At 41.1% G+C, this 15,162-nt stretch overlaps 1 protein-coding gene across 1 annotated transcript in view; it reads right to left on the bottom strand.

Moving 5' to 3' along the window:
• TG (thyroglobulin) overlaps window positions 1–15,162 on the bottom strand; it is a 209,880-nt gene that overhangs the window by 90,356 nt on the left and 104,362 nt on the right. Inside the window, exons 35-37 of the mRNA XM_006021995.3 lie at window positions 5,885–6,019; window positions 5,261–5,425; window positions 2,302–2,521 (exon numbers count right to left, since the gene is read on the bottom strand). Coding sequence (XP_006022057.1) covers window positions 2,302–2,521; window positions 5,261–5,425; window positions 5,885–6,019 — 520 coding nt within the window. The remainder of the gene's footprint in view (window positions 1–2,301; window positions 2,522–5,260; window positions 5,426–5,884; window positions 6,020–15,162) is intronic.

The raw sequence follows: 15,162 nt of genomic DNA, 5'->3' as shown, positions 1-15,162 counted from the left end.
CCATAGGGGAGCTGTGTAACAGCAATGCCATGGAACAGTTCATCACAGAAAGTAAAACAGCACACATCCTAGATCTATTGCAGGGGAAATTTTAGATGGGTAAAATCAAAATCCCTGGGCAGGACAAACAAGTTTCCAAATTGAATCATGAAAAAGTCCTATGGGATATTTAATACTCAGCAAGAGTCAGAGCCTCATTGTAAAAAGGACAATATCTCATCAAAAAAACCCAAAACGACTCCAGCAGAATTCGCAGAAGAAACAGTGCCACCTACTGCATCGACACCACCGAGGTTCATGAAGCAAATGGATCTTGATATATATGTGGCAAGCAGCCATTTTTCACAAGTCTCTCATCCAAATGTAGATCAGAGCCAACCCTGACAAATTAACGTCTATGGAGAATCTCCTATATCAGTAACTGTGCTAATTTGATCTTGGTTTTATAGAGGAAAAAACTGCTGTGATGATGTACACATAGTCCTTAAAGTTGCAATGACCTTCATCCACTAAATGCACGAACACATCTGCATATCAAGGTCCCTGGGATTCTCCTGTAGTTAACAACAAGGACTTTGATCCTCCACAAATAATAAAGGAGAAAAACTGAGACTTTCAGCAGGCTAAGAAACCCCTGAAAATTGAAATTATGTGCCCTGGATATGTGCACTGGATAACCCTAAACTGCTTGGCAAATCACAGACAAATTCTTCATGCAGAAGCAAGAGATGGTTTTCAAATGGAGAGTGCAGGAGCAGATAGCTGTGACCAAAGATGATAACACACGGTGTTACAGCCACAGGCACAAAGAAGCTGCACATGTATTACTGCAACAGACTGTGCGTGTGAATCTGGCATCAGAATGCACCTGAACAAACAAGAAGCTACATCTTATCAGATCCTTCCAACGTATGCCAAACTGCGGCTAATGTGGTTATGCTTCATACACCCTCATGTCTGCCATGTATCAGGTGCATGCTGAAACATCATGCCACCAAAGGTCATAATGCTTTTAACCACCCCAGGAGAAAGTTTCTCCGTTGAGATTTGCTTGCTCAGTGTGTTAATTAAAATCCCTTGTTAACAAACATCCCAATTGGTTCTTTATCTTCCATGTGGCCAGACCAAGTCCCTTCTTCGTTCTTAGCCTCAGTCATTATCAGACTTGGTTACAGCCCTTACTACTTGAACTCCCACTCAAAAAGTTTTGCTGAGACCCTTCGCTTGGTCTTTGTCCCTTTCGTTAGCTTGCTTCCTGTTTTTTGTGTCTTCTCTTTCCTTGCCATATTTTAGAGCAGCTGTGAACTAATCTCTTTAGTTGATGGGGAGGCTGACAAAGTTCCTCCCATACCAATGCCTTGCAGAGTGGTTCAATTTGATTTGTTTCAAGTGTTTTGTATTTTGCTTTCTCTTTAATGGACCAAGAAAGCATTGCCCAGGTACACAATAGCAAGTTGTTAAAATACGTATCTGCTGTCAGGTGTGTGTGTTGTTTTTCCATATTGCACATATGCAGCCCTCCAAGGTTCCAGAAACATTGATATTTTATACAGCTGATCAGAATGTTTGTTCTTTTATTAATCATTCACCTGCCACTTTGGTTCTCCTGGCATACTAATCAATGACCTTGTCCACAGAGGAATGAACCTCCATAAAGTACCTTGTCCAATACTCCCTTGAACTGTTCATTACAAAGAGGTTTCAGAATTGTGCTTTTACTTGGACTATTTCAATCCATGCTTGCATTTTAATAGACCTTAAAGGCAGAAGGGCCACATTAAGGTTATCTAGCTTTTCTTCCTGGAGACCACTGCTGAGAAAATATCACCAGCCATTTTTGTATGCAGCTGATAACTTCTGCTTGAGCTACAGCATCTACAAATGCAACGTGCCAAAAAACTACACTACGTTAACTTCCTTCCAAACTCACCAGGACTGAAATGTAGGAGATAGCTGAAAAAAAGTAAGAGGTAAAATGGAATGACAGTAATTTAGAAACTGATTATTATTTGCAATAAACAGAGTATGGCTAAATACAGGTTTGGGGTACTGCATACCGTAAGATATTTTTTCCGTACATAAATATAATAATGGGTGGGTTAATAAATTATTACATACATGTGCCAAAAAGAGCACACGCTGCCTCAAACCTACATTTAACAATGCACCCTATTGTCTTTTGCAGGTAACAGCATGTATATCGTGCTCATTACGGTAGAAGCCGAGTTTCTGAATGGGCTTATGGAAGTGACAGAAACAAAGAATTTTGCAGAGGATCAAAAACTCCTGTGGCCTCCTCACCGAGCCATGGTGGCATTCCAGGATTCCAGCCAAGTAAACGGTACCGGAGGACGAAACCGGTTCTCTGCTACTGGCGGTGCGGCGTACGGGATTCCAAGGAACCGACTGACACTTCTCCACTCTGCACCAATGCGGATTGCTCGGGACCTGCCGATCAACAACCCCTGGGATGGGATGTTCACCGAGGTTACGCCAGGCTCAGAGATAGGTAGGAACAAATCTATTTGAGAGAAGGGGGGAAAAAAAATCATTGTCCTTATTAATTTAGGAAACTTTTCAAGGGCTTTTAGAAGTCTACGTCTTATTTTCAAAAATGACTTTGGACCCAAATTTCTATTAACTTTCAATGCTATTGGTCCTTAAACATCTAAGTCACTTCTGATGACGACTGCTTTTTACTTATATTTTACATGGCATTAGATATTAGGTGCTGCATACAGATGCCATCATACTGTACTTCCAGTCGTTAACTCTTAGCATCTCTTCCAGATAAGCGAATACACCAGAAAACAAATCTCTCTTCTGAGCAGTTTTAGTGTATCGGAAAATTAACCTAAGAATATTTTCATTATTTGAATACAAATTACCCAAATCTTAAATATCCAGTAGGCCAGATGGGGAAGCGAAGGGAAAGGGAAATGGAAAGACGGAGAGAAAGAGAGGGAGGGAGAATAGGTCTTTTGTCCAATGGTGAGGAGACAGCTGAGAGATGGCAGGCCTGTTCTCCAGTGCCTTCTTCAATGAATATTTAATTATTTTATACAAAGTAGAACAGCTTCAGCATGAGAAAATGAAGTACCCATCTCAGGATACCCTATGGCCCAGCGGTTACTACCATGGGAGGAGGGCAAGGCTGGTTGAAAACTCTGCTCTAAATCAAGCAGAAAAGGTTTTTTAATCTCTATCTCACATCACAGATGATTGTGTCCTGACCCCTTTGGCTGTAGACAACCTCCTCTTTGCTGGGTTTGTAAATATGCCCTTTGGCTTTTAGTCATAATGATGATGATTTTAGATCAAAACAAGTTTTATTCTATCTGAAATCTGATACATGGAAAACTCTGGATCAACTTGAAACATTTTTTTTTTAATTCTCTGGTTTATCAGACTTTGAACTGAAAAATCAGTGATGTGCAAAGCCCCACTTTAAAAGAAAGTGAAAGTCAGTGGGACCAATTCTTATAAACAGAATTTAGATTAGGGTTCAGGTCCAAACTCTAAACTTGGATGGCTACAGTTGCCCTTGTGTATGAGCATCCAAAAGACAGAACATAGCTTTAAACTTGCCGACTGTACTCACGACTCACTCAATACAGTATGCATAGATTTTTCAAGAAATGAGGTCAGTTTTAACATGCCCGCTTTTAATTTGGTTTCATTTGTTGCAAATTCTGCCCAAAGACTTCAACGAACAGAAAATAAAATACACCCCCTAGTTCCCTTTTTTCCAGTAATCTAACCTGGTTTCTCATTACTTCTGTAAAACTGAAAAAAAACAACTATCAGCATTAAACCAAAGTAAAAGGGGGGGATTTTAAAAAGCTGTAATAAAAGCAAGAATAAATTTGCTTAAAATTCTGATAGATTTGATAGCTCTATGTGAGTACTGGTGGTAGTCCATGAAACTTTCATTCCTTTTTCAAACCGGTTTTTACTTGATCAATAAATGTATCGTATTTACATGAATTCAATAGGACTTTGAATTTAAGACAACCCCTTAGTAATTAGATTCTGCACATGGAGAATCCATACATTTGCTATAATTGTCCACGTACAGAATCTAATTATTGGAGTGGGACAATTAAACTACTACAGTGGGACAAGCAGTGGCAAGGGGGTTAAGTGGCCTGACTCCTGTCCCATGCTACCTGTCCACCCCACCACTTGGCTCCCCTTGCTGCGTTTCCTGTCTCCAGCACCTGCAGGCCCCATGGTCCCCAGCCCCCTACCACTTCCCCTGCTCTCCCAGTACCTGCTCCTCCCTGCAGTGCGGGCAGCCCCTGGTATCTGTACCCCTCCACTACTTGCCACCCCTGTGGCCTGCACCAGCCCAGGACCCGCTTGCCCTGCACCTGCTCTCTGCTGGGGTGCCTGCAACCCTTGCCACCTACCCCCTCCCCACCACCTCCCCCGATCCCTGCTGCCTATGGCAGAGTTGGAGCCAGAGGCACCATCTGCTCTATGCTCCCTGCTCCAGGCTGCAGTGGGTCCCAACTGGAGCTATGACGGGGAGGTGAGCAGTGAATGCAGGGAGCAGAGGCTGCAGGGGACAGGTTGGGGTGGTGTGGGGGCAGTGGCTGCAGCTCCAAATCCAACCTGGATCATGGTCAAACTTGGAGCCCCAGCTGCTGCACCCTGCCCCACTTGTAGTTGAATTTAAGATGAGTAGCTTTCCCACCCCCTTTGTTGAATGCAGGGGGGGGTGGGGTGGATCTTGGATTTGAGTGCATATAGTAATTTGGCTTTGGACTATCAGAGAAGCTCCACAGAGCTCTTCCATAACCTATAGTGGGCTTTCGATTATCCCCTGTGTTAATCTTAGATATGTGCCAGTAGATGAAAGACAGAAATGAAGCAACTGGGGTCACAGGTTTAGAGAACTAGAATTCCATTCCTATGAGTTTTTCTTCCCCTTTCAATTTTCTTCCCCTTTCAAAGACTCCTTCACAGACCAAACTTGTTGCATAGCTCTCTTGCAATGAAGCACCACAATACAATTTTGTGTTTTGCCATAAAAAGATGTTGGGACACTTTCACATGCTCATTGCCTGAACCATAATCTTCACCAAAACCAAGTCTGTCCCATGAATGTTAGATAGGTAGAACTATACTGTTCATATTCATATATTGTAAGGCTGTTATGTCCCTAACAAATTTTAAGCCATTTTCTCATGTGCAAGAATGGGTCACAAACTACCAAGACTGAGCCTACTTCTATGACATTTTGCCTTGCACTCACCTTGTCTCCGATAGATGTAAGTAGCTGGCTCTTTGAGTAAAATTCGACAGCTGTGACCTTGCAGGCCATGTGTGCATATCTTTGTATCAGGGTAGAAAATGCATCGGATTGTGGAGAGCTGGATTTCGAGGGTAACCACTATGCAGGACTGGCTCTTTGAACAGGCTGTGGAGAGAGAGACAGCAAAACCATGAAAGCAAGTGAGGCAGAAAACTAAACAGAAAGAAAGCAAGAAAAGTGAACAGATATTGCGTGTTTTCAGGATATTAACTCCCTCCCTCCGCACAGCTTGAGGGGAGATTTGCAAAGATAGAAAAGGGAAGTAACAGGTCCAACTCTCACTGACTCGCTATGGGAGTCAGGTCCTACAGAGCATACCTACACCATAGCCACAATAAGACCTGACCAGGAGGCCACCGAACCTTCCCGCACTCATCTACTCTTCCCCCACTCATCTACTCTTGCATACACATGCCAAACCTGCCAGGAAAGATGCTTTGGGTTGTCCTTCTGCAGCCTATGTCCTTCATGACCTATGGAGTCATGTTTTCAGTGATATGCTTCATTGTCATGAATCAATACATCACATGCTTTGAAGATAAAGATAAGGAAGACATTCCTCACCTGACAGACAAATGTCTCTGGCAGCGGTGAAGTTACCAGAATTATCTCTGCTGACTTGTACAACATCAAAGTTCACAAGGGATGAGTCGACGAGTACAGAAGATGTATCCAAGAGATGCCACATGTCCAAAGACACTGTGAAATGAAGCATAAGCCAGTTCAAACTTCAGAGGCAAACACCAGTCCAGAAGAAAAAATACTATGGCACTATAGTAGGCCTTAGCTATGCTTTGAATGAGAAGACATTGGGTAACATTTTCAGAAGCATCAAATTTACTTTGGAGTCCAAGTTTCATTTTCAAGTGTCTTAAGACCAGACTTATGAAGGCATTTCTGTACCAAAAGATGAGGACAGGTGCATAGGCACCTTATTCCCCTTCATTAAGATGGGAGGCATTTACTAGGAGTTAGATGTGTGAATGACTTCGAGGATCTAGGTCATATTGGAATTTACAGAAGTGCCTAAACAAAGTAGACATCACACTCTGACTGAAAATAAATGGGAGTAAGGGAGCTAAATTGCTTGTAAATCGTAGCAGGTGCCTAAGTACCTGTGTAAATCTGGCTCTTAAAAGCATTAAGTCAAACTGCACGTCAGCGGCACTTCAGCTTCTCAGAGCTTAAATCAAATTGAACATGGAACAATGGGTGCTTAGTCATTCAACTGCTCCTAAAACATCTACACCTTGAGTTCACTGAAACGGCAAACACTTGATCCAAACTGAGATCAAGTTTTATGAAAATTTGTCTCATAAAGAATTTGTTTAACACTTTATCCAAACAGATCAAGAATTATGAGAATTTGTCATAGTTTGTAAATTTGGACCATTTTGATCATTGTAGCCTGTGTAACTAAGCCACTGAATTTCACCTAAGGATTCCTAAAGCATGTTCATAACATCACCAAAAATGGATTTATTGTTTAACTTTCTCCTTTTTCTTCTTTTTCTTTTTTAACATGGGCTCAAATATTTTACACAAGTTTCTCCTCCATTCTGCCTGCAATCCTAGGGGCATTTCAAAGGAATATGACACGCACATTTGGAATTTTGTTTGCATACACCAATAAATTAAAATGACTTCTGTGGGTCTTATTTAATTTTACAGACAGAAGTAGCAATAAGGAACAGGAGGGAAAAGCCCTTTAATTACTTTGGTTGTTTTCACCAGTTCAGCATATTATGCAAAGAGCTCCCACTGTGGCATGTTTAGTCCCAAAAGGAAGCCAGGCATTACCCTCTTCATGTAATTGTAGGGTGAAGAAAAAGCTGATCCAGATGCAGATTTTCTGTTGCTTGTTGTTTGAGTTTGCCTACCATGCGAGATGTAAGTGCAAGCACATTTTGCAGTTGCATGCCTTTCTGTAAAGAGCTATTTTAGCTCTTTCATATATGGACAGCCCATAAAAGTGGCCAGGATTTTCTTTTCTCACTCCCTGCAGGCCTGGTCCCTGCATCCTCCAGAGAAGTCTTCAGCTAAAAAAAGGCATGCAGTATTGGAAAGCCTAGCATGGAAACACTTTGCTAGTTCATAGGACCCAGGAAGTGAAAGTGGTGATAGGCCAATCTAGTTCCCCTGTTCATATAGTAAGAAATGAACAATGGATATAAACAATGATAAGTAAATCTAATTTATAAAATTCCTTTTTTTTTTCAAAATATAAGATGGCATTAGTAACAAAGGATAAAGATCACAGCCCAGTGCTTTCCCTGCACACAGACCCTTTAACCACTAAATAAATCAAGAGCAAGGCACAGGCTGGGAAGCCAGAATAGTGTGTGATCAATAAAATAAAATGGATTATTATGCCAAAATGCACTTGGCTTCAAGTTACCATTCATTAAGGGGCAAATTCTCACTTAAGCTTTCTGGCCAGCAGTCAGGCTAGGCTCTGGGTGTTTTTTGGGAGGACCACAATTGTTTCAGAAACTTACTATTGCCTCTCAGTCGCAGAAGCTTCTGCAGCTTCTTGACTTTCACTCTTCAGGGGCAATGTATGATGAATTCAGGCCATGCTGAATCCACATACTGCACCCATTCTCCCCCCGCAATCCCAACTCCACACCTCCCTCGCACAAGAGTGAACCCAGAGGCCAGGAAGAGCTGCGTATGCCCAACCCCAACGAACCTTCTCCTGTATTCCTTTCATTACCTCTGGAAATATCTGTCTACAGTAATGGATCACATAGTCCCTAATTTATTTAAAATATAGTGATATTTTGAAAAGGTCCTTCCATTATTTTATGTTACAAACTTGTTGAATTGTCACTAGAAATATACCCAGGGGGATTTGGAACCTGAGAAGGAACAATTCCCCTGACTCTCCTTGTATTGTACAACATGAGACTATTAGGCTTCAGTTTCTAACCACCCCAAAGCACTGGCCAGGGCCAGACACGTGACAAAGATCTGAATCATGCAACAAATCTTAGCATCCTATGATGTGTGACACCTCACAGCTTTTAATGTCAGGAGGCACAATGCAGGCCAGAGCATTTCATCTTTGGATTCCTACTTCTAGCTCAATAACTTAGAGTTGAACTAAGGCATAATTTTTGAGTTAATCCAGGCTTCATTCAAAGCCTCCAAGTGATGGAGAATTTACCATTTCTCTTAATAATCTGATCCAATGGTTGTTTCCTTGCACTATTCAGTATTCATGTCTTAAGTTTTCCAGGTTTTATTTTTCAGCTGGTATGTGGGGGTGTGTTCATGTGTTCAATTCCCATTTAACTATTTTTACTGCATTGACCAAAAAAAATTAAATGTAGCAACATGACTAAGTGACATATTTTACATAATAATTATGTTCTAATTTTGAAAAACAAACAGCACCAATAACTGAGATATGACAGAGGGGATCTGGTAGTGTGTCTAGCTATGAACACAAAGCTTCAAATTACTGATTATGGAAGAAAAAGAGAAAGAGAGAGAGCACGTTCACTTGGAAGTCAACCTCTCTTGACTAATTGTGTGACTGGAATTAAATCATATAATCTCAGTTTGTCCATATGCAAAGCATGCATAAACTACCCTCGATGAGTCAAAGTCTGCTGCTCTGAATCTTTTCCTGGGACAATTCTACAAAAAGTGGACAGTTACTTTACATTCATGGATTTATATTTATAATTTTATAGATTTATATCTATAAGACAGAGCAACAATGAGTCTTAATTTCTTAACAGGAGTGTTTTGAGATGCTTAGATGAAGATTGCCAGTGTGAAGCATCATTATTATCAATATGTTTTGTAGTTTGTATTTACCTTTGAGTGAAACAAGGAGTGCAGGTTTCTTATTTATCTTTCCTAAAAGTCCATGGGTACTTGATTTAATCTGCCTCTTTGGAGTGAACAAATATCTTATATCATTTTAAAATATAGAAAATTCAATGATTGCTTTGACACCAGTACTAGATATATAGTGCAATGATCTCACATGGCATATTGTCGTCATCTCAGCTACTTTCTTTGTCCTCTATTAAACCTCATAAAGATGACTCTTGATTGCTTTGCCTTATACCTCTGCATTACCTTTGCTCTCTCACTATTTTGGGAATAGAACGGTAGGTAAATGAATTAGTCTGAAGTCAAGTACAAGGTAGGGCAAGGTGGAATCTTAGAGACTAACTGGTCCAAACAGACACGAGTTTTCATCGGTGACAATCTGCTTTGTCAGCTGCTACGGGGATGATTTCCAAATCTCAGATCAAATCTGTAAAAATTACTTTTGTCTTTGCTCTGTTAGCACCTCCCTACCTGCTGCTTTCCAATAAAGATAAACACAAAAACCACACTGACCATTTGGGTGGCAAGACATTTAAATGCAGTGCTACCAACTGCAGTGCTTTGAATGCTGCCAGCTAGTGGCTAACCACTAGTTTAGCCAATTAGTAGTTTCCTTCCTTCCTTCCTCCCACCTGGCAATTGAACTGGCTTTATTGGTAGTCCATACACACCCACTCAACTGTGTACAAGCAAAAGTAGTGGCTTCCCCCAGGCCAACCTAATTTTTTCTCTGAATATCTTTACAAGGCACATAGGTCCATACTTGTACTATTTTGTTGAACATACACAGTGCACCTAATGAGCATGGGAGAGATTACTGGTTTATATATAGGCTGGACTCTGCCCTTCCTAGCCACATTCTAGCAATTGCTTTCGTTGCATAATTATAGTGGTCTGAATCCAGACAGTTCTGTAGCTTTTATTGCAAAATTATGGATGTCCCACGCAGAGAGGGCCTCTGCCTTTCAGATGCTCTTTTGTTAGAGTATGCAAGGGTGAGAGAGTGATTTTTTACAAAATCAGTCTTCTTCTAGCTCATGGAAGTCATAGGAACTCAGGAGTGGAAAGGGCTCTCTCTTGGGTCATTGAGTCTCCAGCTATCACAAGCAACCATGCCACGAAGTCAAAATATATGGGGGCTTCAACATTTTTTTTCAATAGGAACAGAGCTGGGTAAACATTGCATGCATTTGAAAATCCATCTTCATGTCAGGAAGTAGAATCATACCAGTTACATGGATGGTGAAGCCAGTTCAGAAAAACATGAAGGTAGTGCTAAGAGATGGGTTTAGAGAAACCTCTGGGCATGCAACATATATGTTCAAAGGACATACAGTGCTCTGGCTCCCCAGTTCACAAACCATGTCTAGTTGCCATATTTACAATGAGCTAAACCAGAACCCTCCCTGAAAAGCAAAACCCCTACACCTTGAGAAGGTTTTCAAGACAGCTTTATCGTTGAATTTTGAAAGTGATTTCTATGATTCTATAGTAAAAGGTCAAGCCAAAAAACCCAGAGCAAAGATCCCCTGAACTATGATCGGTCAGTACGAGCCTTTTTCAATTGTCATTCCACCAAAGATGGCAAGTTAATACTCTATCACAGTGAAGGGGAGGTTTAAAAGTAAAAAGAGCTTAATATAAACACCAGTTTTGGGTACATAAGATTCATGAAAGCTTGGGAGCAGATCAAACAGTCTAGATAGTTTCTCTATAACATGATAGTATCTGCCCTTCACATCCTACAATGTTATATCACATTGAATCTTAATTAAGCACCAACATAATTATATAATAGTCAAGGTTGCAGTTCCCTGGACTGGACACATTCATGTAAAATCCAAAAGCCAAAGAAATTAAGCATATGTCAAAGCAATTCCCTTGCAGTTTATAGACCTAGCTATCTTGGGTACCAGTAGTAGTCTGGCTGTAGCAGCATGTAGCTTAGCATGAATTAATTCATCTGGTCGAGACGAACTGCAACACAGATATATCCTAAACATAACACCATAACAGCTCAAGTGCATCCCCAAAGCATTTACCTCCTGCACCTGCAACACTGAGATGAAAGCATCGTGAAAACAGGTTTCCTAGTGAGATTTCTGACCACAAATATCATGGGAACAGCTTTTCCCATAGCTACTCTCTCTACCATAGAACTAGGAATAGCAAAAATACCCCCAAATTAAAAAAAAAAAGTTTGAACTTCAAAAGCAGTTTAGTTAGAGTTGTAGAAGGTTTAGCTTTTCCTTCCCCACATCAATCAGAACCAATTTGCTTATCTTTAACTTTCTTATTAGAAAATACAGATTCAAAGGTGCCTAGCAATATCTCTTTAATTGCTGGAAAATATTTGGTGACAGTGCAACATGGCTGATGCATCATATATACTATATGCCTTCAGCTTCATAATGCAAGATCTAATAGTACTGTCTCTTCCTCTCATACCGCCCTCCAAGTCTTATTTGCGTCTTTTGCCAGCAGAGTTTAAAGTACCTTACCAAAAAGGCCACTACCAGCTCTTTAAAACTCCAAAACCAGCACTATTAACAGAAGCTGAACTCTCACAGAAATTTTTCCTTTCAAAAATTGGATTTATTTATATTTTTTGCCCGCCTATTTGGATATGAATGAATCAGAACGAGTTACTTTCCTAAACCTTCCACGTAATACCTATAATCATGCCTTTGACTCCTCCTTTAACCTATATGCACAGATGTTATTTATGGCATTTAGAAGCACAGCAACCTGGCTGCACAGATGTGAAATGGGAGCTTTGTGCCTCCTTTCAGGAGTGCCTGTTATAGTAAGTGGCACAGAGCAATCACACAAGTGCAACAGATGTTTATCTGGATTGAGATCAAGCTGTTTTTAGAAAGGGCGAACTCCACCTATCCAGACTCGAACATTACAAACCCAGCTCAACAACGAAAACATGCTACTCAACACACGTTCCACCACACCTGTACTTTCTATACGGGGCTATAGCTTAGATACTGTCAACTACATCCGAGGAGGGGTTAAAGAAGCCTTTTTCTTACACCTCGCACATACTCATAGCATTTGGGGAAGGTATCAGAAGAGCTCAATAATTTTCAGCAGCCTAACTGCACATATAAATAATCCTGAATGGTAAGAAAGGCAAGTCTCAATGAAGATTACTTTGCAAGTACAGGCTGTGAGATGGGCCTTTTATCAGCATGGCATGAGATATAAGTGCGGATCATTTAAATTCACCCAATATGCGAGTACGAGACAAGCCTGGGTGATAACGAGTGAGACTTTTGCCCCATCGTGCTATGTTCGGCATTGCTGCCCATTTCGGACTGAATGGGACAATGCCACGTATCGTAAGGCTGCTTCCACAAGTTCTTCACTTTTTCTCAGCCCTTTAGTCCAATAAGAAGCCATTTGCCAGGGATGCAGCCTCACTGACGTCAATGGGATTCCTTACGGGATCAGGCCATTTGACACTGGGTTTGGTCACCGCAAAACATCAGCACAAACCCTGACCGACACTTAAGTTGCAGCAGAACACAAGCATGCTTGCTTGTGCTGGCCACCAATGCAGGGGGGAATTTCATCAGAAGAGAAAAAAAAAAAAGACACAAAGTAGAGCGGAAAGGATGAGAAGGGAAGGATCAACTCTGTTCCCTTCAACTTTCTGCCGTCCTTGTGTGCCTCGCTTGGGCTGCCTGCCGCTTGACATACAGCTCCCTCTGCCAGCTGGATGCTGTGGTGCACCCAATTTTATTACATGTCCACAAGTTTGGAGGCATCTGGCCTGAAACAGTCTAAACTGGCTGGTAAGGTTACTCTTATGAGGCCAAAACCAAAAACGGCTGTTTAGTTCGCTCTTCAGAAAAACTCCCATTATCATATAAGATGGAGATGGGAAGGACCTCATGTCATGTAGTCCATTCTCAGGTTGGCCTAGGGTTTTACCCCACCATGTGCTGGGGGTGGGATTTGGAGCCTTGAGTTTAAACTAGATTAGGCTCTGTAAGATGTGATCCCTGAGGATCATATTCCTGAATAAGACAGACACAAGAGATAGCTACCACCGCATGGCAACCTCTAATAAATCATGGCTTTTTAACTGGTGACCTCTGGATCTAACATGGCTTTTTAACTGGTGACCTCTGGATCTGTAGCCATATCCAAGACTGTTAAGAAAACTGTAGTATCTCAGATGCCACTTAGAACAACTGCTGATTTTTAAACAGCTTATATTATTATAATAGACAGATCTTCAGCTATTGAAACCAACCTAGCTCTACTGATTTTAATGTAACTGGAATGATTTAATCAGCTGATAATCTGGTATACTGCTTTGGCCAGCTGATTACCTGGCTGATTGGAATGAGGCTAATTATATCTTGAATATTTGTATACACATGTTTATATAAACACACACAAGTTCATATATATGTCTACGCAAACATTTAGTTTGTAAACATACTGCATCTTTCTAATGAATCTCATGGCACAATAAGAACTAAGCTTTCCCTTTCCACAAATACAGCATGTTTCCAAGTCCCATAATTAACTGTTATGTAGCAGGATTTTTTCCTGAAAGGTCATATCTGACCCCTCCATTATTTTCAACTTTGGTGGTAAATGAGAACATAAAACACTAGAGTTCAAATCCTAGGTAATAAAATTCATCAACAGCAGCACTAAACCCTTGCAGAATATGGAAGAGCTACAGGTTTCTCTACAACGCATCCCTATTTTATTGTCTTCTCCACTGGCTGTGGGGGGCATTTTTAGGTCATGACAAAGGGCCCGATTTTCTTCTCTCTCACACCAATATTAACCCAGGCTCAGACCACAAATTCAGTTAAGTAACTTTGAATTTATAACAGTAAAATAGAATCAAATAACTAATAGAAGGCTGTGATGTGACTAGGCTGGCTCTTTCATCATAGGCAATCTGAAAATAACAGCTGTCCTCTCTTTTGGGATCATGGACTTCACTTGAAACTATCCATGCGCAGTTCCCCATTCAGTGTCAGCAAAGTTATCTCATTCAGAAATAACCCTCCACTGCAGTGAACTGGACCTCTCCATTTCATTCAATTTACCTATTATCATAGCAGTTTCTCACAAAATGCAGAATACAGTACTGATATGTAACACACTCCATATTTATTTTCTTTCTATCACAGAAGTGCCCCTTCAAGCATTAGGCAGATAAGCAAGGTACAAAGAATATGGTCCCTTCCATTGAGAAGTTGGTATACAGGTATCCAATAGGGGGTCAAATGGACAAGAGGCAAAGGGGTTTGGGAATAATGAGATGATAATGACACTGGACAAAACTTGGCAGACAAGCACATGTCTCAGTGCACCATTTGCTTATTTAATACAAGATGAGAATGATTTGGAGACATCACAGGCAAATGGGCAACTAAGACTTGGGCTTTTCTGCCAACTTCTGTACTCTTTGTATCTTGCTTCTCTGATGCCACCAAATCATGCATTAGCATGGAGAATGGGGAAATATGGGCAACTTTTCATGTTTTCACCCTTCTCTGTGCTAATGCACGACTTGGAGGTTATTAAATTTGCCTCAGGAAAGGGGGGTTTTGTATTTTCATGGGCCTGAAGTTCAGCTGGCTAGCAGGGAACAAGATCAACTAAAATTTATTCCCATTGCTCTCCTTGCAAACTGCGTCATGGGAGCCTGTAGCTTTTGAGAGAATCCCATCCATGAACCATCCCCTGCAGGCCAGTAAGGAAAAGCAAGTCCCTGTCTGAATGACACCGTAAGAGTTTCAGGATAAGAACCTCAAATAGACTCAGTTGAAGCAGAAAACGTGAGCTGGATTCTGGTTCTACTCAGTAAGAGTTCAACGATCTTGGTTGAAATTGCTTCTGAATTGCAACAAGAGTGAATGAATTGAGGATCAGGCCCAAAGATTTCATAGATTTCATAGACATTAGGGCTGGAAGGGACCTCGGAAGATCATCGAGTCCAGCCCCCCCCC

This window comes from Alligator sinensis, unplaced genomic scaffold, assembly GCF_000455745.1.
Source record: "Alligator sinensis unplaced genomic scaffold, ASM45574v1 scaffold651_1, whole genome shotgun sequence".
In the NCBI taxonomy this organism is placed as follows: domain Eukaryota; kingdom Metazoa; phylum Chordata; order Crocodylia; family Alligatoridae; genus Alligator; species Alligator sinensis.
This window is presented reverse-complemented; position numbering and strand designations above follow the sequence as displayed.